This window comes from Nerophis lumbriciformis, linkage group LG11 (genome assembly GCF_033978685.3).
Source record: "Nerophis lumbriciformis linkage group LG11, RoL_Nlum_v2.1, whole genome shotgun sequence".
Taxonomy (NCBI): domain Eukaryota; kingdom Metazoa; phylum Chordata; class Actinopteri; order Syngnathiformes; family Syngnathidae; genus Nerophis; species Nerophis lumbriciformis.
In genome coordinates, this window is record NC_084558.2 from 30,741,627 (window position 1) to 30,763,229 (window position 21,603).

General features: G+C 39.8%; 2 protein-coding genes across 2 annotated transcripts in view; one reads left to right on the plus strand and one right to left on the minus strand.

The window, feature by feature from the left end:
• Positions 1-21,290, minus strand: LOC133610522 (voltage-dependent calcium channel gamma-6 subunit-like). The gene is made up of 7 exons (XM_061966858.1): positions 21,248-21,290; positions 11,015-11,468; positions 10,843-10,953; positions 10,679-10,787; positions 10,501-10,575; positions 2,611-2,748; positions 1-945 (listed from the first exon to the last, which is right to left on the minus strand). The coding sequence occupies exons 2-7, from the start codon at positions 11,204-11,206 to the stop codon at positions 725-727; spliced, it is 846 nt and encodes a 281-aa protein (XP_061822842.1). The 5' UTR covers positions 11,207-11,468; positions 21,248-21,290; the 3' UTR covers positions 1-724.
• LOC133610515 (uncharacterized) overlaps positions 10,512-21,603 on the plus strand; it is a 35,636-nt gene continuing 24,544 nt past the window's right edge. The window contains exons 1-3 of the mRNA XM_061966847.1: positions 10,512-10,558; positions 10,658-10,823; positions 21,014-21,084. The gene's annotated coding sequence lies outside the window, so the exon portion shown is untranslated. The remainder of the gene's footprint in view (positions 10,559-10,657; positions 10,824-21,013; positions 21,085-21,603) is intronic.

Here is a 21,603-nt window from a genome sequence, read left to right on the forward strand (position 1 = left end):
AATAATATGAGGAACAAACAAACAAAAAAAAAGTTGGAAAAAAGGAATAAAGACGAAAAAATTAAGTCAAAATATTAAAGAAATAAGATACATTTTCAAATTGAATTTCAGAAAAAACTAAGTTTGAATATTTGTAATATGCAAACAAAAAAGGGATGAAAACGAGCACAAATTTTAAATACAGGGAGAAAAGGGTCATCACTTATAATACAAAGCTGTTTTTTCTTTAGATATATTTCACTTTCTGGGCGAGGCCACCGCTGCTGCCCACTGCTCCCCTCACCTCCCAGGGGGTGATCAAGGGTGATGGGTCAAATAATTTCGCCACACCTAGTGTGTGTGTGACAATCATTGGTACTTTAACTTTAACTTATCAGCTTGCAGCTTGGTTGGTTTCCTAAAAATGTCAAATATCAAAATGGCCGCCGCATGCTTTATTGAATTTTTTCAAAATGTGACCCTCGGTTGGAAACAATGGACAACGCTGTCATAGCAAGCCAAACAATATTAGCTTGCAGGCCGGAGACAACTGTAGTTGAGAGAGAATGAATCGTTTAAATGAGGCAGGATTGTCTGTGGATCCCATCTGAGCTTTAAGACTCCATATTGGATGTTTACATTGTAGTAAAGTAAACACCTTTAGCCAAACGTCTTTCCGAAAATGCCTCCATAGCCCCTCCCCCCAGCCCACGCTGACACAAAGTGCAATACGGCCTCCGGGCCACTAGCTGCTGCTGTCGCTGTGAGGGAGGCACCTCTGCCAGGGGCTGTAAGGCAGCGCCAAGAGCAGGAAGAGCACCCCGCCCACGATGAGGATGGGCCCCGCGCAGCCCAGGCAGGACACGGACCACGAGAACTGGTGATGGAGGGGGACAGAGTGGTCGCTATCCAGGAGCGCCCACACCGCCTGTTGGAAGACCAACAGGGACAGGAGGACCAGGACGCCTGAGGACGAGAAGACAGGATGTCTGTCCTGAGTACTTCCTGTGAGCTGGACTCTTTGGACTCAATCGAAAATTCTGAAATTCCACCACATAGTGAATTTGCAAACAGCTAAAATTATGCACAAAGCAAACTATAATCTGCTACCCAAGAATATACAACAAAAGAGGAGGAATTTAATCTTCTAGAAAAATGTAATTTAAAACATTTGTACGCACGTACAACACTTAAGACCTTCAGTATATTAGTATGTGGAATTAAACTATGGAATGGATTAAGCAAAGAAATCAAACAATGTACTACGGTTGTACGGTATACCGGTATTAGTATAGTACCGTGATACTAATGTATCATATTCGTTACTATAATGCCTCTGAAAAGTAACGGTCCACCAACCCCTCCGTCGTCGTCACGTCGTGTCATTGCTGGTTTACGAGCAGACGAGCATGTTCGGCAGCGCACAATCACGGAATACTTTCAAACAGACAATGTGTGTAGACAGAAAAGGGAGATCGGACGCATTTTGGCTTAAAAACTAAGCCAAAATGCTAATGATGTTAGGTATCATTACACCTAACATCCACTGTAATGATACCAAGTACAGGTACGTATCTAGTCGATACTACTATGATTACGTCGATAGTTTTTCTTTTCTTTTTAATTTATATTATATTTATAAACTCAGGAAATACGTCCCTGGACACATGAGGACTTTGAATATGACCAATGTATGATCCTGTAACTACTCGGTATCAGATTGATACCCAAATCAGTGGTATCATCCAAAACTAATGTAAAGTATTAAACAACAGAAGAATAAATGATTATTACATTTTAACAGAAGTGTAGATAGAACATGTTAAAAGAGAAATTAAGCAGATGTAAATGAACAAGTAGATTAATAATTAATTTTCTACCACTTGTCCTTAATAATTTTGACAAAATAATAGAAGGGGAAATGACACAATATGTTACTGCATACGCCAGCTGCTAAATTAGGAGCCTTTGTTTACTTACTTACTAATAAAAGACAAGTTATCATGTATGTTCACTATTTTATTTAAGGACAAACTTGCAATAAGAAACATATGTTTAATGTACCGTAACATTTTTTACTAAAATAAAGCCAATATTGCAATTTTTTGTGGTTCCCTTTATTTAGAAAAGTATCGAAAAGTATCGAATAATATCGAAATAATTTTGGTACCGGTACCAAAATCCAAAATATTGGTATCGGAACAACACTACAATGTACTAATATGATCCACTTCAAGAAACGCATCAAACTTAAAGTGTTTACAAAGTACAAAGAAGAAGAACCATGATAAACATTCTGAATTTATTTCATCCATTTATTCATTTTCTAGATAACCTTATTTATCTCACCATATGAAATAAAACTTACTTCACTAATTATCATTTATTTATTTATTTTGAATGTTATTACTTATGGAATATATTGTGAATAAATTGAGAACAGGAAGTGAACAAAAGTTTTAGCAACTACTATGTATAGGAAAAGGGGTAGGATTAAATAAGCTCTGCTTCTCCCTACTCCTTTTCGAACATGTTGAATAGAGAAACTGGAAATTGCGATGTATCATGTTGTATGCATGCATGTTCCAAATAAACACAGACTCAACTCAACTCAACTCTTTGGCACGGTACCTGACAGGATGAAGCAGATGGAGGCAGGCTTGAGGAAGAAGACGATATCCTTGCTTAGCGCCATGCTGATGCAGATGGCGCCCATCACCATCAGCACCAAGCTGAAGAGGGACAACATGGCCGCCGCCACGTTCAAATCTGCATGGGGGCGGAAGAAAGTCATTTGGAAAAGGCACAAGAATTGAAGACGGTTGAAAAAGGCTTACTGTGTCGCTTAACCAAAAAAGGAAGAGCGCCCCTAGGTGGCCTGACTTAGGACATCTTAAAACAAATGGCTGGACATATGTGTTCTTTCCAACCCAAGGGTGCCAAACCTTTTTGCCTCCAAGGGCCGAATTGAAAATGTGCCGATGGGCCGCTGGCCAAACACGGCGATTTTAAGCAGGTGTGTCCCGATGCAACTTTTTCACTTCCGATACGATCCAGATATTGGAGTCTTGAGTATTGACCAATAATGACATTATTCCGATACGATAAAAATAAGAATCATGCATACTTGTATTTTTTTTGTAGTGTGGAATGTGGAATAGACTTATGCTGTGATCAAATTGTGGAAAAAAATAATTTTTGGTGACACCTAGTGTCCACAATAATCAAAGATCATGATGCAGTAAGTTAATTAATGCGGACCCGTCTGTTACTGGATACTTTTTAATACGCTTCTGCTTTGACTCTGCATGTGTAAGTAGCATGTTCTATATTTATGTGTGTGTGTGACAATCATTGGTACTTTTAACTTTAACTTTTACCTTTTGTAAATGACTAAAATTCAATAAAACACCTACCACCATTACCTCCCTGCTTGGCACTCAGCATCAAGGGTTGGAATTGGGGGTTAAATCACCAAAAATGATTCCCGGGCACGGTCACCGCTGCTGCACAATGCTCCCCTCACCTCCCAGGGGGTGAACAAGGGGATGGGTCAAATGCAGAGGACAAATTTCACCACACCTAGTGTGTGACAATCATTGGTACTTTAAATTTAACTTTAATGTGTGCTTAGTGGATGAAATGTAGCTGTCAAATGGCTGCCCACCTTAGCAAAAATAGACTCTCTGCAGGTCTGCTTGCATCAGAGCTTATATCGGACATTTTACATGCAAGCCGATATAATTTGATACTTGTTTTTTTTCCAGAATGAGATTGGGGAATCCCTAATTTTAAGTGTGAAACACAAGCAGCCTAATATTAAAGTTCCCACCCTTTGGTGGGCCAACGAAACAACTTAGCGGGCCAAATTTGGTCCATGGGCCCCACTTAGGACACCCCTGTTCTAACTCATAAGAAGACGCAACAACGCTTTTAACAAATAACCAAGTTGGGTGCTGATTTAACCTATAAACAGGCATGGTGACACTTTAAATATGCTCAAATGTGTCCTAAAGAGCTTTGTTTTTGACTGTAAACCTACGTACTATGAACGCTACAAAAACTGAAATCTAAGTAAGATTAAATATGTCAAATAAGGGTGATATTTGCTTATTTTCTGTGTGATAAGATAATTCTTCTCACTAAGCAGATTTTATGTCAGAGTGTTTTACTTGTTTTAAGGGTTTTGGTCCTAAATTATCTCAGTAAGATAGTACAGCTTGTAGCTGAGATTTTATGACCTATATTGAGTAAAACATGCTTGAAACTAGAATATCAACTGATGCAAACCTGTGTCATCAACACTCACAAGTATAAAACTATTTTTTAAAGTAATAATTTCATACTTCAAGTATGAAAAAAAAAATCATGATGCTGAGCGCATATCATTATGTTAAGATAATGGCACTAGCATTTACTTAATTTAAGAATATTTTTCAACATATTGAGCAAAAAGGTCTGTTGTTTTTTCTACTAAGAAAAGTGCACTTGTTATTAGTGAGAATTTACTCATTTTAATGTATTTTAGGGTTCATTGAGGTTAGCTAATTTTACTTGTTTTGGAAAGTCTTGACAAGCCGAATTTTCTTGTTCTATTGCGGTGGTTCTTAACCTGGGTTCGATCGAACCCTAGGGGTTCGGTGAGTCAGGCTCAGGGGTTCGGCGGAGGTCAAAACACACCCGACTCATCGTGTAAATAAAAACTTCTCCCTATCGGCGTATTACGGATACGGCAACAGCAGAAGTCACACTGATTTGCAGGTGTGTAATTTGTTGTGAGTTTTTTGAACAAGGTGATGTTCATGCACGGTTCATTTTGTGCACCAGTAATAAAACATGGTAACACTTTAGTATGGGTAACATACTCACCATTAATTAGTTGCGTATTAACATGCAAATTAGTAACAAATTGGCTCTTAACTAGTCATTATTAAGTACTTATTAATGTTGACCCTGGATCTCAGGAAACAGAGTGGACCGACACCAGCAGATGACATGGCACCCCAAACCATCACTGATGGTGGAAACTTTACACTAGACTTCAGGCAACGTGGATCCTGTGCCTCTCCTGTCTTCCTCCAGACTCTGGGACCTCGATTTCCAAAGGAAATGCAAAATTTGCATGGTTGGGTGATGGTTTGGGGTGCCATGTCATCTGCTGGTGTCGGTCCACTCTGTTTCCTGAGATCCAGGGTCAACGCAGCCGTCTACCAGCAAGTTTTAGAGCACTTCATGCTTCCTGCTGCTGACCTGCTCTATGGAGATGGAGATTTCAAGTTCCAACAGGACTTGGCGCCTGCACACAGCACAAAATCTACCCGTGCCTGGTTTACGGACCATGGTATTTCTGTTCTAAATTGGCCCGCCAACTCCCCTGACCTTAGCCCCATAGAAAATCTGTGGGGTATTGTGAAAAGGAAGATGCAGAATGCCAGACCCAAAAACGCAGAAGAGTTGAAGGCCACTATCAGAGCAACCTGGGCTCTCATAACACCTGAGCAGTGCCAGAAACTCATCGACTCCATGTCACGCCGCATTAACGCAGTAATTGAGGCAAAAGGAGCTCCAACCAAGTATTGAGTATTGTACATGCTCATATTTTTCATTTTCATACTTTTCAGTTGGCCAACATTTCTAAAAATCCCTTTTTTGTATTAGCCTTAAGTAATATTCTAATTTTGTGACACACGGAATTTTGGATTTTCATTTGTTGCCACTTCAAATCATCAAAATTAAATGAAATAAACATTTGAATGCATCAGTCTGTGTGCAATGAATAAATATAATGTACTAGTTACACCTTTTGAATGCAATTACTGAAATAAATCAAGTTTTTCAAAATATTCTAATTTACTGGCTTTTACCTGTATATATATATATATATATATATATATATATATATATATATATATATATATATATATATATATATATATAGGTATATATATATGTATATATATATATATATATATATATATATATATATATATATATATATATATATATATATATATATAGGTATATATATATATATATATATATATATATATATATATATATATATATATATATATATATATACATACATACACAGTGTTTCCCACAGGACAGGCATCTATTTGTGGTGGTGTGGTTGGGGGGCTTGGGGTGGCGGCGGCAGCGGCGATGACCAAGAAGAACGCGGAGTTGGAATATAATTACAGCATTTTATGTACATATTTATATACAGATTTGAACAATTAGTGATTCACTGAAATATATTTATTAATTGTGGTTCTTACAAAAAATATATCTTATAAAATATAAAAGCTAAAATGTCTCTTAAAGCTCTGCCCCTTTAATTAGTGAATACTAAATAATTTAACTTTAGCCTACTACTACAACCATATTATTTACCAGCAACATGAAGTGAAACAGAGGCAGAGGTGTCCTGCCACAGTCAGTCAACCTCCTCCTCCTCCTCCTCCTCCTCCTGCTGCTGCTGAACTGGTCGCACCTGTGGTCCGGACTGTAGGTCTACCTCCTCTCAAAGTCGAGCCCTTTTTGGCCGTTGAAAATATTTTTCTATACTCATCTGTGTGAAGGAGTGAACATCCAACAATAGAATTTATTACTAACGAGCAGAACCGCTCTATGTACAGTGCCGTCTAACCTTAAGCGGCAGCAGCTCAACACATGCAGGGTTCAACGTTAAGGTTTTTTTCTACTTGCCTGACTTCTCAAATCTACTTGCCCCAATATTTTTACTTGTCCTGCCTAGGTTTTTTTCTGGCTGTGTAGTGCTCATGGCTTATATCTTACTAAAATCCTTCCCGTTGACTATTTACAACACTACACAGTATTTATTATTATTATTATTATTATTATCTATAATTACATTTAAATGGCATTGCATACATGTAAAATTAAAAGGCTATTTCACATTATTTGACCAGTAGCAGTTACACTCATCTGAACAGGTCAGCCACCTATTTAAAGCCCGATCACAGTTGAAATCTTGAAATGAAGGGCCTTTATTGGCCAAAACATTAACCTGGACAACATTTTAACAGCTGGTTGGCTCACATTTTATTCTTTTCATTGCATTCACATACTGTAGTGGACAATTTAGCTTCAGTCCATGTGTGTTTATTGACAACAGGGTTATAACCTGGACACGTTAGCTCGTCGGTATGAAAACACGTGACTGTTACTACGTGCGTCTGCCCGGCCCCCGAGTCAAACAGCGGCGATGTTAATGAAGCAGCGTCAAGCTGCTCACCGTTAGTGAAACGCTCGGTGAAATCGCGGATTAACGTTAAATATATGACGAGCCGCGAGCGATGCAGCTATAACCTATCTACTAGTGATGGGTTGATGAGGCCTCATGAAGCGTTTCGACACATTACAAAACTGTATTGATACTGTGTCGATACTGTGTCACGAAATACTGACATCTGCTGGACATTAAAAATCCCTACAGGCAACCTATGGACCGACTCAACTGACACTGATTTTATGACCTAGTACAGTGGTTCTCAAATGGGGGTACGCGTGCCCCTGGGGGTACTTGAAGGTATGCCAAGGGGTACGTGAGATTTTTTAAAAATATTCTAAAAATAGCAACAATTCAAAAATCCTTTATAAATATATTTATTGAATAATACTTCAACAAAATATGAATGTAAGTTCATAAACTCCGTGAAGCACAAGCTCAGGTTTGTCACTAAAATGTCTGTCAAAAAGAACTGTGAAAAGAAATGCAACAATGCAATATTCAGTGTTGACAGCTAGATTTTTTTGTGGACATGTTCCATAAATATTGATGTTAAAGATTTTTTTTTTGTGAAGAAATGTTTAGAATTAAGTTCATGAATCCAGATGGAGCTCTAATACAATCCCCAAAGAGGGCACTTTAAGTTGATTATTACTTCTAGGTGTAGAAACCTTTATTTATAATTGAATCACTTGTTTATTTTTCAACAAGTTTTTAGCTATTTTTATATCTTTTTTTCCAAATAGTTCAAGAAAGACCACTACAAATGAGCAATATTTTGCACTGTTATACAATTTAATAAATCAGAAACTGATGACATAGTGCTGTATTTTACTTCATCTTTTTTTTTCAACCAAAAATGCTTTGCTTTGATTAGGGGGTACTTGAATTTAAAAAAAATTCACAGGGGGTACATTGCTGAAAAAAGGTTGAGAACCACTGACCTAGTATATACAATAATATAAACCAAGTCATTGTATTTCATTTAGGATTATTTCATAACTTCATTTAAATAAAAATATATTTTTTGTCTTTTTTAGATACAGTCAATAAATAATGTGAACATGTATCATAACATGGAAATCTAAGAGAACGTGTTGTGAATGAGGATGCTTGTGGACCTGGAAATTATTATTATTTTTTTTTTACACATTTTTATTTTAAAAAGAAAACAGTTTTTCCAACGTATTCAATTTTAGACGCTTTCTCTTCTTAGTTATTATTTCTCCGGCTGTAGAAAAGAGCCGCTCACAGGGCACAGAGGAGGCGTCAGTGCGACACAGTTCGCGTATCGGTCACGTGATCAAAACAGCTCATGATCGATCACGTGACTTTCTAAAAGCCGTACGCGCACCGACACAGGGTTTCGCTCTATGAGCTCGACGCATGCGCCGATGCATCGGTGTTGCCGGACCCATCACGACTATCTACCTATAACACCTGTAAAAATGAAGCAATGCTACCATGCTAGCAAGCGTTAGCTAGCCGGCTATGAGCCACCAAGCTGCTAACTATCGCCAAAAGGCACCATTTAAGTTTTTTTCCCCATGGCATCCTGGATCAAGGCTTTCAGCAGCTTTTGGACGTTTGAGGTAGAAACGTAGGAAGCGCCATCATTATGAAAAGTAGCCGGCGAATATTTTGATCCCGTCCGTCGCTCTTCTTCTTCTTCTGCTTCTTCTTCTTCTTCTGGCCCACCAGGTGAATTAAGCGCTATTGGCGGAGTTACAATGCATAGTAGGCTACCGCCACCTACTGCACCGGAGGTGTAACTACAAGCAACATTCACAGACAGTCCCATTGCTTTTATGAGCGGTCGAGCGAGTCAAAAGCCGAAAAATCCATTTGTGGCGGACGTAATTCTTTCGTGGCGGGCCGCCACAAATAAATGAATGTGTGGGAAACACTGCATACATACGGTGCACAGTAATGAAAACACAGTTGTTCTACTAACTGTACTGTACTTGCTGCTTACTTTAAAAAACAACACTTACCTTTCACTATTTGAGTAGCCTTTGTTCTGCTATTTGAGTACTGGCGAGCGATCTCTGAATCCGGAAACATATCCATCACGGATTTGTTGAAAACATCCGCAAATGAGAACGGGATGTTGCTTGCAGCTATCAGCATGGTCATCTTTGTCTCGGCATATGTTACACCCTCGGGTCTCCATTTAGCAAGGTGGCCCATAATACTGCGTTGCCGCAGCCTTGTGCTTCTCTGACCGTTCATGAGTGACTATATCCATTCGGCCACCGTGTTATGGGTTATAGATAAACCTATGGATAACGGAGACATATATAATAGTCTCCTTTTCAGGTGAGAGGACGCTAAGGCAGTGCCTTTAAGGCACGCCCCCAATGTTGTTTGTCCAGCTGGAAATTTTGGACATTACTAATTGCCGTAGTTTTGAAGCAATGCATGATGGGAATCCGGATGTTGTGTGTCAGTGTATTAACGTGCCGGTTGGTATAAACACACGCTGAGAAATAGCTCCGTGCCTGCCTACTTTATGGGTTATAGATAAACCTATGGATAACGGAGGCATATATAATAGTCTCCTTTTCAGGTGAGAGACGACGCTAAAGGCAGTGCCTTTAAGGCACGCCCCCAATATAGTTGTCCGGCTGGAAATCGGGAGAAATTCGGGAAAATGGTTGTCCCGGGAGATTTTCGGGAAAGGCACTTAAATTCGTGAGTCTCCCGGAAAATTTGGGAGGGTTGGCAAGTATGCTAATTTCTAATCCTATTTCTTTCCATTAAAGGTCATTTTAACTATTCTATTGCTTTGGTAGGGTGTCAGATATCACAATTCAACATGTTTTACTGTATTTCTTGAGTTAATTCATTCAAAACAAGCTAGCACAATATCGCTTAAGATAAGCTATGGAAAGGCTAACGTGATGTCTAAATTAAAACAAGCTACTCAACATGTTTACTGTTTTAATTATTTGGAATGAATATATGTTATTTGGTTCATATCTGTAGTAATATATTAGAAACAAAAATGTCTTCTATGTGTTTCACTAGTCTGTGATATAGGTCAATAAATGTACTTCAAGCGCAAATGTCTTCTGCTAGCTCAAGTGGCAAAATGGCCATGTGATGTTTGCATCATGCGGCTGCACGGCGGCGGTGAAACACTGGAGCACAACGTCGTGGGCGGACTAGTCAGCAAGGCCACGGGAGCGAGGGGTTTAGCACCAAAAAAAAAAAAAAAAGCGTGGGCGGTGTGAGGCGACGCAGCCAAGTATGAGCTGACTCACTCTTGTGTGTCGTCTTGTTGAACACTACGGTGTTCTCCCCTGTGGTGAAGAACTTGAAGTAGGTGCAGTTGGATTCTGCAGGAAAGACGAGAGCGAGGCGCAATAATCCAAATAGTTTTGGACCATGTGATTTGCATCTATTTGTTTTTTACTGCAGGTCAAAGGTCGGGTAGTTCACCTCCAGGCAGCTCAGCGGGTCCGCAGCTCTCTCTGGCAGGGTCGATGTCGGCCACCCACAGCGTCTTGGTGCATCCCTTCCACAGGCCCAAGTGGACCGCCGGACATGTCTGCCACACAGGAAGTCACATGACAAGCACTAGCAGGTGAGTGTACGTGTCCTACCTGGTTGTCGTAGAAACTCTTTGAAGGTGCCAGCTCTACCCAAAACTCTGTGCACACCCCCAGGACCGTCAAAACTACGCCCACAATGGCCACGAAGAAGGCCAGCTTGATCTGTGTACAGCAACAACAGTTATGCTAAGACATGATGATAATGCTAATGGAAATGGCTAACCTTTCCTTCCTGGGCCTCCGTCATGACATGTCCCGTCCTGCGCCGCTTGTTGCCTCCGAACGTGCTGCGTCCACTCATGAGGCCGGCCAGGCCCCCCATGCTTTGGGCCGCGCCAGCTGGCGCAGCAGTGCCGGCGGCGGCAGGTCCCACGCCACGGCCCTCCTCGTCAGTCACCAGAAAGGTCGACCACATGTCGGCGAGGACCGACCTTAGCGGACGTGATGGTGAGGAATAGGCAGTGGGAAGTCAAGTATAAAAAAAGTACAAGCGGATTTTGCGATTTGAAGAAAATAAACGAAAAGTGTTCATAAAAACATCTTCAGCAGAAGGCGGACGTCTGCCTTTTGTTGGGGGAAAATGCCAGCTTTGACCGAAACGTGCGACTCCACAAAAGAGTCATCGTGAACGAATCATGAGTGAGTCATTTGCCAGGTCAAAGGACAGAGATGGAATGCTGCATGGAAAAACAAAAAATATATATTAGCCTCATGTTGGCTCTACTCTAATCATGCACTTCCATACTTACTTCCTTAATTCCGTACACATAGATAACTATACTACAGTATGTACACTGTGTACTTACTTGGTACCTAAGGCAGTGTGTGTGACCCCAATCTATTACATAGCTATCATTGTGCACTTTCTGAAAAATGACGATCATTATTCATTATTCTCTCATAGAGATGGGTTGATATGGTCTAAAACAGTGGTCCCCAAACTATGGCCAGCGTCCAAAATCCGGCCGGAGGGAAGTCCCAAGTTTAACATTTGTATTTATTTTTTCTAATTATTATTATTTTCAATCTGTCCTTTCTGATCCATTTTCTAACGCGTGTTACTCTTGGTGTCTCCTCGTCGCTCAGGCAAATCATATTGTCTAAAAATGCATTTTTCCATCGATAACATGACATCAAGTGCGCACTCTGTCAGTCAATTAGTGCGCAAGGAATATATATATATATATATATATATATATATATATATATATATATATATATATATATATATATATATATATATATATATATATATATATATATATACATACATACAGCCCGGCCCCCTGCCAAATTGTTTTAACCCAATGCGGCCCCCGAGTCAAAAAGTTTGGGGACACCTGGTCTAAAATATATTTTGTCATATATATTATTACTATATATTATATATATATTATATACCGTATTTTTCGGAGTATAAGTCGCAACTGCCGAAAATGCATAATAAAGAAGGAAAAAAACATATATAAGTCGCACTGGAATATAAGTCGCATTATTTGGGGAAATTTATTTGACAAAACCCAACACCAAGAATAGACATTTGAAAGGCAATTTAAAATAAATAAAGAATAGTGAACAACAGGCTGAATAAGTGTACGTTATATGACGCATAAATAACCAACTGAGAACGTGCCTGGTGTGTTAACGTAACATATTATGGTAAGAGTCATTCAAATAACTATAACATATAGAACATACTATACGTTTACCAAACAGTTTGTCACTGCAAATCGCTAAATCCGATGAAATCTTATACGTCTAGTCTCTTACGTGAATGAGCTAAATAATATTATTTGATATTTTACGCTAATGTGTTAATCATTTCACACATAAGTCGCTCCTGAGTATAAGTCGCACCCCCGGCCAAACTATGAAAAAAACTGCGACTTATAGTCCGAAAAATATGGTTAACCAAATACGATATGTTATTTGTTATATAAATGATAATTGAAGCATTTTAAAAGGGGTACAAAGGCTTCTAATTTAGCTGCAGACATATGCGGTAACATATAGCGCCATTTTCAGTTGTATTATTTTCTCAAAACTATTATTAATCTACTTGCTAATTTACTAATTATATCAGGTTACTTCCTGCAGTAACTTAGACTTGGACTTAGACAAACTTTATTGATCCACAAGGGAAAGTGTTCCACATGGTTGGTTTTATCTACACTTCTTTCAACGTGTATTAAACACATATTGTTCTGTTGTTTAGCTACTTTATATTAATTTTGGGTGGTACTATAAATATAAGAATCAATCCAATATCATGTAGTTACAGGAGCAGTATTGGTCAAACCAATAATGATACCTAAATTGGCAGGATGAATTGAATGATTCGATTTTTGATCACATTTCCAATCAGACAAAAAACACAGAATATCAATTCAATACTTCAATCCATCCATCCATTTTCTACCGCTTGTGCCTTTCGAGGTCTTGGGGGCGCTGGAGCATATCCCAGCTACATTCGGGAGGAAGGCGGACAATTCGCCACCCAATCGCAGGGCCAACGCAGATAGACAGACAACATTCACACTCACATTTACATACTAGGGCCAATTTAGTGTTGCCACTCAACCTACAAATAGTTTCCTAATACTGGTTTTGATTTACATCCTTTGGTGTTCGCCGTTAAGGGGAACTGCAATTTTTCGGGAATTTTGCATATCATTCACAATCCTTATGTTAGGCTTATACAACTGGCAGCCAGCGGGCCACATCCGGCCCGCCAAAGCTTTTCATTTTGCCCGCCAAACCTCACCCAAATAGGCTTGATGAAACCATTAAAACTAGGGCTGATCACGTATGCAGTACTCCCACCACCCTGAAGTGGGCAACAGCAAGGCATATGTGTCACAATGAAGCAGCAATGGGGTGAGTAGAATAAGACTACTCACTCAACCCTGGAAAAAAAATTACAATAGATTGCAAAAATCTGACTTTTAACAATGACTGGACAACAAAGTATGAATGTTCTATACCGAGCAAGTGCTTGAGTTTGAAGCGACAGACACTTTGATCCAGACAAGCAACAATGGTAGAAATCCCAGCGTGTAAGTTTAATCACCAAACCTGGTCAAACATTTGTAAGTAGATATAATTTGTGCATAAAGATATTTAGTTTGTTTTGTATTGAAATTGCTGACTTTGTGATGTATTTTGTATTTGTGGCCGTGTTGTTTTTTAACTGAGAGTAATGATCAAATCTTGTTTAATATATGTAGTGCTAAAATTGACTAGTAGAGGGCGACAACGCTAATAGTGTTAAGTCCTATGCAATGTTTGGTGTGTGAAAGTTGTATAATTTCTAAACGTGTAAACGTTTATATTAACACTAAACATTCTATTTTATTTATGTAAACTACACAATGGACGTTATACTTTTATGTTTATATTTTCAGTCTTACAAATCTAAATGAAGGAAGAAGTGTAAAGAAATTAAACTGAGAAAATAAAACTTTTCAGAAAAAAGAACATCAATCCTCAACAAAAACTAGAGCTTATTTTTCTTCATACTGTTAACTAGCTGCACACGCTGGAAACAAGTAGCAAGGGTAGAATAATTAATTTTTTAACAGTGCAGTGTGAAAGCCGAGGTGTTCACTTCGCAATTAAGTAAACACAGCCTCAAAGAAATATAACCTGCGGAGGCCTTTTCTTACGAAACATCCACATTTTGATGTCCGGCCCCTGAGCCCTTGGGCTCTTGAAACTGCGTCCCTCTTCATTATGTAGTTAAATAGCCATGCCTTATGTCAAACAGGCGCACATATGTTTCTTTTTTTATGCATTCTAACGCTAGCAAAAGTCAGCTAAAAACAAGCTAATGGGATTGGCTCTATTCCGCTCATCCATAAACCTCAATTAATGTTGGAAATACATGCTGTAAGTATATAAGTAATGTAGTGACAGGCACTTTGATAATAACATGTATATTTACATATTTTGGTCATTTTCAGCATGCAGTGGCAGTGTTTCCTACAACAACACAACTTATCATGGCAGACTCCATGAGAGCCAACAACGGCTACTTTGGAACAAATGATGATCCACAACCTTATCTTTCTGAGCCTGAATATACAGAGGACGTTTTAGAAGCTGCGTGCTAAACAGATCCAGCTTTGGGGAAACATTAAGCATCGTGCAGCAGTATTGCTAAGTGCTAAACAAGAAATACAAAATACTCTATAAACATAATAAATGATAATGATAAATGATAAAACAATCAGTTACTTAGTGTACAATATCTGCTCTCATTAGGATGCCGACTGATGGGATGTTTATATCTTACCGTTTGGATAAAAAAAAAAAATCATTACCTATATGCAGGAAAAAAAAATGCAAAAATGTGGTCGCAAACAAGCGTTTTTTGTGTCTTTCCTGTCATTTCAGTGTCTAAGTGGAATGTCAAAGTTGATCAACTTCCCGATGTATGGTCACAACATTCTACTTTACTAGTGAGAGGCATAATTTATAATCTTGAATTAATTTTCAGCAACTCGACTCAGTATATCAACAGCTGCATAAGCTAGTTGGGGCTCTGTGATCACGGCACCACTAAAAGCGTTAGCGCTTATAATAACGATGTTGCTAAAACTTGGTTTATATGCAGGTTACGACATGTAAATGGAGTATTCTTGGCGTTTTTTTTGAGTGTTTAATAGGTGAAATAGATTACTCCAAATAGCTCAGTGCTTCTCAAATATTAGGGAGGGCCCCCCGGGGGGCCGGGGGCCCGGTGAGGTTTCAGGGCGGGTCTGAGAGTCTTTTATCATTCTTGAATGATACACAAGCCTCCAGCCAGACTGCAGCACATTTAAAGTGTTGTAATCATAGACCAATACTTCTCAGATAGTGGGCAGGCATGATAAGATGTCTGGGTGGGGTGCGTCAGAAAATAATACGCTTCAGTTAAGTGGCATGTGTTGGTGCTGTAGTGGTTTGTACGAATAAATAAATACATATCAGGTTTTCAATCATATTTCAATCTGGTGGGCTTGATAAAAATGATATCCCCAAGGAGGGGCATGACAAAAAAGTAATTAAGAAGCACTGTATTTGCTTCTTGCTTGTCGTATATTATAGTACAAGTTAGAATGCATTAAATGAAGTAAGACATATGTGTTCTTGTCTTACATAAGAATTGTGAATGATAAGCAAGCTTTTTAAATAGCGCCGTTCCCCTTTAAATTCTTCCTATGTCCAATCACTTGTAAACAATAACAAAAACAACAACTGTTGTAATAAAAAATCTTGATCTAATTACTGAAATATTGACCATATACCGGCACTATTCTTGGTATCATTACGGTTGATATATCTATCGATCTGCCCACCTATGTTTTTATTCCAGAGCTTAGCAGTTAGAATGGCTTAATGTGTCCTCCTACAGTGTGTAGTGTAGCATGTTTAGCAATTCCTCATCTTGCAGTGATGATAATACGTGTAAGAAACAGTTCATTTGCCGCCATGGAGGAAAGGATTGCTGGCTTAGCCCCCGTTTACAAATCAGAATTTTTTTGCCCTCAAGTGAGTCAGATCAGATTTTTTTTGCCAGTCTTAACGCTTCAAAGTGCTTCAAATATGATCTTTTCACACCAGATTTAGGCCAATATGCCTACGTTTACACTGCAGGCCGAAGTGGCCCAAGTCGGATTATTTCAAAATTAGATTTTTTCCAGCTAACTGTTTACACTGTAAAATGTGATCTTTATCAGACTCCAGTATAAACGCACAAAGTGCCCAATGTGGCCCCAATGGGCCTCAACATGAAGAAAGTTGAACGAAGTCCGTAAATCAACAATGAAGTCGCTACTACTACTACAAAATAAAATAAAAGTCGCCACCATAGATATGGTCGCCACATCTTAAAAATGTATGTTTTTTTTTTTTTTACATAAAAACAAATGAAAGTAATATACTGTATGAATGGATGTGTATGAATGGATGTATAAAGTGTAATATATTTGGGAGGGTTGTAATCTTGTTATGGCTATTAAGTAAATCTACATGAGATTTATTTTTAACTCACATGAAAGCAAATACGCCACAGCATCAATTCCGGTCCTTCAACAATCGCAATTTTTTTGGAATGAAAATATATATTCATATATTACATGTAGCCTATTATTTGCGCACTATTGACTCGTGATGGACCAAAAATTTGGCCGTCGAAAATAGAAACCGGATGCACACGGCATGGCACGGTTGGGAGAGTGGCCGTGCTAGCAAGCTGAGGGTTCCTGGTTTGATACCCAGCTTCTATCAACCTAGTCACATCCATTGTGTCCTTGAGCAAGACACTTCACCCTTGCTCCTGATGGGTCGTGGTTAGCGCCGTGCATGGCAGCTCCCGCCATCAGTGTGTGAATGTGTGTGTGAATGGGTGAATGTGGAAAATATGTCAAAGCGGTTTGAGTACCTTGAACGTAGAAAAGCGCTATACAAGTATAACCCATTTACCATTTACCATTTACACAAATGACGTAGCTTGCCCAAAGCTGACCCAAAAGTCACATACGCATCGCATTAGGTCGCTTTGCATTTAAACTGAAGTCACATTTGAAAAGATCAGATTCCAATCGGATTTGGACTACCTCCTCATGTGGCCTGAATCGGATGTGAAAAGATCAGATTTGAAGCACATTGGAGCGTTAAGACTGGCTCAAAAAATCAGATCTGTGTCACTTGAGGGCAAAAAAATCCGATTTGGTGCAGTGTAAACAGGGTCATCAGGTGGTTTCTACAAATCCGATTTGGAATCGGATCTTTTCAAATGTGACTTCAGTTTAAAGGGCATTTCGACCTAAATGCGTCTTTTTCTTCAGTTTTGAGCGAGCAACATCAATCGTGTGCGTGGGGAAAGACGCAGTCCGCTACTGGAAGTGGATACTTCATCACAACATCCAGTTTATTGAGCAGTCTTTTTTTCGGCAGCCAAATTTTCGGGGCATCACTAGTCAATAGTGCGCAAATTAATAGACTAATGTAATACAGTATATGCATTATATATTTTGATTCCAAAGAAATAGCGATTGTTGAAAGACCAAAAATTACGTGCACACTGTGGTGTATTTGCTTACATGTTACGTATGTAAGTTGTTTACATAAGTAAGTTTAAAAATATAGCAAAGGTCGACCCATGCTGATGCTCATGTTGCCTCTTCGTAACAGCCATCAGAACCCATCCATCCATCCATTTTCTACCGCTTGTCCCTTTTGGAGTCGTGGGGGGTGCTGGAGCCTATCTCAGCTGCATTCGGGCGGAAGGCGGCGTACACCCTGGACAAGTCGCCACCTCATCACAGGGCCAACACAGATAGACAGACAGCATTCACACTCACATTCACACACTAGGGCCAATTTAGTGTTGCCAATCAACCTCCCCTGGTGCATGTCTTTGGAGGTGGGAGGAGTACCTGTAGGGAACCCACGCAGTCACGGGGAGAACATGCAAACTCCACACAGAAAGATCCCGAGACCAGGATTGAACTAAGGACTACTCAGGACCTTCGTATTGTGAGGCACATGCACTAACCCCTGTTCCACCGTGTTGCCCAAGTTGTTTACATAAGTGAGTTTAAAAATAAAGCTAACGTGGACCCATGCTGATGCTCATGTTGCCTCTTCTTAACAGCCATCAGAACCCAACCAAATATATTACACTATATACTGTATGTCCATTCATACATTATATACTTTAATTTATTTTCACATTAAAAAAAACACACATTTTTAAGGTGTGGCGACTTTGATTTTATTTTGTAGTGGTAGTAGCGACTTTCTTGTCCATATACAGAATCTGGTCAACTGTTTTCACAATATCGAACTGCACATGCAAGTGCATCCAAAGACATGCACTTGGGGATAGGTTGATTGGCAACACTAAATTGGCCCTAGTGTGTGAATGTGAGTGTGAATGTTGTCTGTATCTGTGTTGGCCCTGTGATGAGATGGCGACTTGTCCAGGGTGTACATCGCCTTCCGCCCGAATGCAGCTGAGATAGGCTCCAGCACCCCCCGCGACCCCAAAAGGGACAAGCGGTAGAAAATGGATGGACATGCAAGTGACGTTGAGGCCACAGTGGGGACACATTGGGGTCTGTGTGCGTTTATACTGGAGTCTGATAAAGATCACATTTTACTTGCAGTGTAAACAGCCAGCTGGAAAAAAATCTAAATTAAAAAAAAAGCCAGATTTGGGCCACTTTGGCCTGCAGTGTAAACATAGTATTAGATGCGGCTTTGCACTATGGCGAGGCGTTACATTTGGCGACAGCTCTCTTGCTGTCAAATTTGCGGGACACAGCTAGAATGTGTCATCAACATGCATTATTATGATATAATTTCTGTATATCGCCTATATCTTTGGTTCTTAAACTTTGTTCACCAAAGACCACCTCAGAAAACACTTTGTTCTCCAAGTACCACCATAATGACCAACATTAAAATACAGTAGTGCAGTGGTTCTTAACCTTGTTGGAGGTACCGAACCTCACCAGTTTCATATGCGCATTCACCGAACCCTTCTTTAGTGAAAAATAAAAAAAAAAATTTTCAAATTCAAGACAAAGTTATATGTTTTTGATAACACTTTAGTATGGGGAACATATTCTAAGTAACAAAGACTTAATTTAGAGTTTTTTGGACACTAGGGGACATATTCTATGTAACAAAGACTTAATTTAGAGTTATTTGGTTAGGGTTGGGTTAGAGGGTTAGGGTTATAATAAGGCCATGCCGAATAAGGCATTAATAAGTACTTAATAATGACTAGTTAAGAGCCAATATGTTACTAATTTGCATATTAATAAGCAACTAATTAATGGTGAATATGTTCCCCATACTAAAGTGTTACCGTGTTTTATTACTGGTGCACAAAATGAACAGTGCATGAACATCACCTTGTTCAAAGAACAAAACCAGCACAGTGCATAAACTCACAACAAATTACACACCTGCAAATCAGTGTGACTTCTGCTGTTGCCGTGTCCGTAATACGCCGATAGGGAGAAGTTTTTATTTACACGATGAGTCCGGGTGTGTCTTGACCTCCGCCGAACCCCTGAGCCCGACTCACCGAACCCCTAGGGTTTGATCGAACCCAAGTTAAGAACCACTGCAGTAGTGGCTTAAGTATTCATTAAAAACAAGCAATAGGTTTTATTTAACAAGTATACTTGATTTGTTTGGCGACTGTAACATTACACACAGTTTCAACAGTGACACTGTGTTTGAATATTTACTAGATGGAGCCCGCTAGTGGTACACATACCACAGTTTGAGAATAACTGCTCTATATCATGGAATCCTCTTCTCTCATATTTAATTGTATATATCAAGTTAGTCCCTTTCCCTTCTGCTACGTAGTCAAGATGGCTCCGTCACTACAAACTCACCCCCAACCACCGGTTACTGACAGGCTCACTACATTTTGCCTTACAATGTGAACGCATTTAACACATGCCAGCAATTGTGGCTGTGTGATAGTATGTGTGTAAACCACACTTCTTCACACCTTAAGAGTCACGCTGGACATCAATCACACAACTCTTGTTGCCGAGCACTATCGTCTCTCAATCTGCTGACCGTGGTCGCTCCTTGTCCAAGGCGGGTTACAGATGCACTAATGCTAAGTGTACGTGTTGAACTGTAACACGGCCACAGGTCACGAGGCTAAGTGCATGCCAAAGCAGCAGGTGACGCTATAACCCCAAAGGCCGCTTTAGCCAATCAGGGAAAAAGGACGTTCATTCAGTTCCTGACTTGTATTAATAATCCATCAACAAAACAGACGAGCTAGCGGGCATCTACGTTGAGGTCTAACTTTAGCACGCTAGGCGGATAAAAAACCCCAGCACGTTGAAATCAAAAGCTGTCGTCTATTTCTGGACCTGCCATGCTTCCTCAGCAGCTTCAAGACGGCCATCTTTTTTTAGAAGCTGCTGTACCTTCTTGCACCAGCAGGGTTAATGTCACAATGTGCGTGTGTGCAATGTTGAGAGACTTTCTCTCTGAGCCAGGATAAAAGAAATGAACCGATTGAATGCATCACAACATATCATAGCCATCCCGAGGTACTGTGCAAACGGGCCACCTAGTGGCAGCGTCTTGCAGAAAAAGTCAAACATTTGGCAACGGATGAAGAAAAAATAATTGTGAGATGTTGTCCTCGACGGCAACGTCGCAAATGCCCTAATGCAACAAATGTATGTTTTAGGCAGCAGTGCGAGGCATTGGCGAAGCGGGCGTGGACAAGTAGAAAGGACCGCTACTGCGATGCATTGACAGGTGAGTAAAATTTGGTAAGGTTTTGCGTTTGGGTGAATCTGGCAGTGACACATTAACAGCTGGTAGGTCACACGCACACATGGCGTCAGCATACAAAAGGTTCAGAGCAACAAAGCAGCGTGTTACCTTTTAGCTTTAAATGAAAATAAAAAAGGGAAGTTACCTGATGTCCAGTTCGGCTGCGCTCCTGCCTAAAAAGGCGCGGGATTGGAAGAGTGCAGCCTGAGGAAGAAACTCATTAGAGCAGCGAGCGGCGACAAACACCTTCTGACATGTTGAGCGCCTGAAAATATCTCCTCCACATCCTCCAAATATAGGCCATCGTAAAGCAGCCTCATGGGAGATTAGCCTCCAATTTATCATCACACAAGCCAGGAGACCATTTCCATGATACAACCCCCCTCCCTTCACACACACACACACAACCTCCTTAGCCCTGACCCCTGCTGACACAAGTCAAGACGTGAGCGCGTTAACATGACACACATTTTTCACTCTTAAACACAACAATGATGTTAA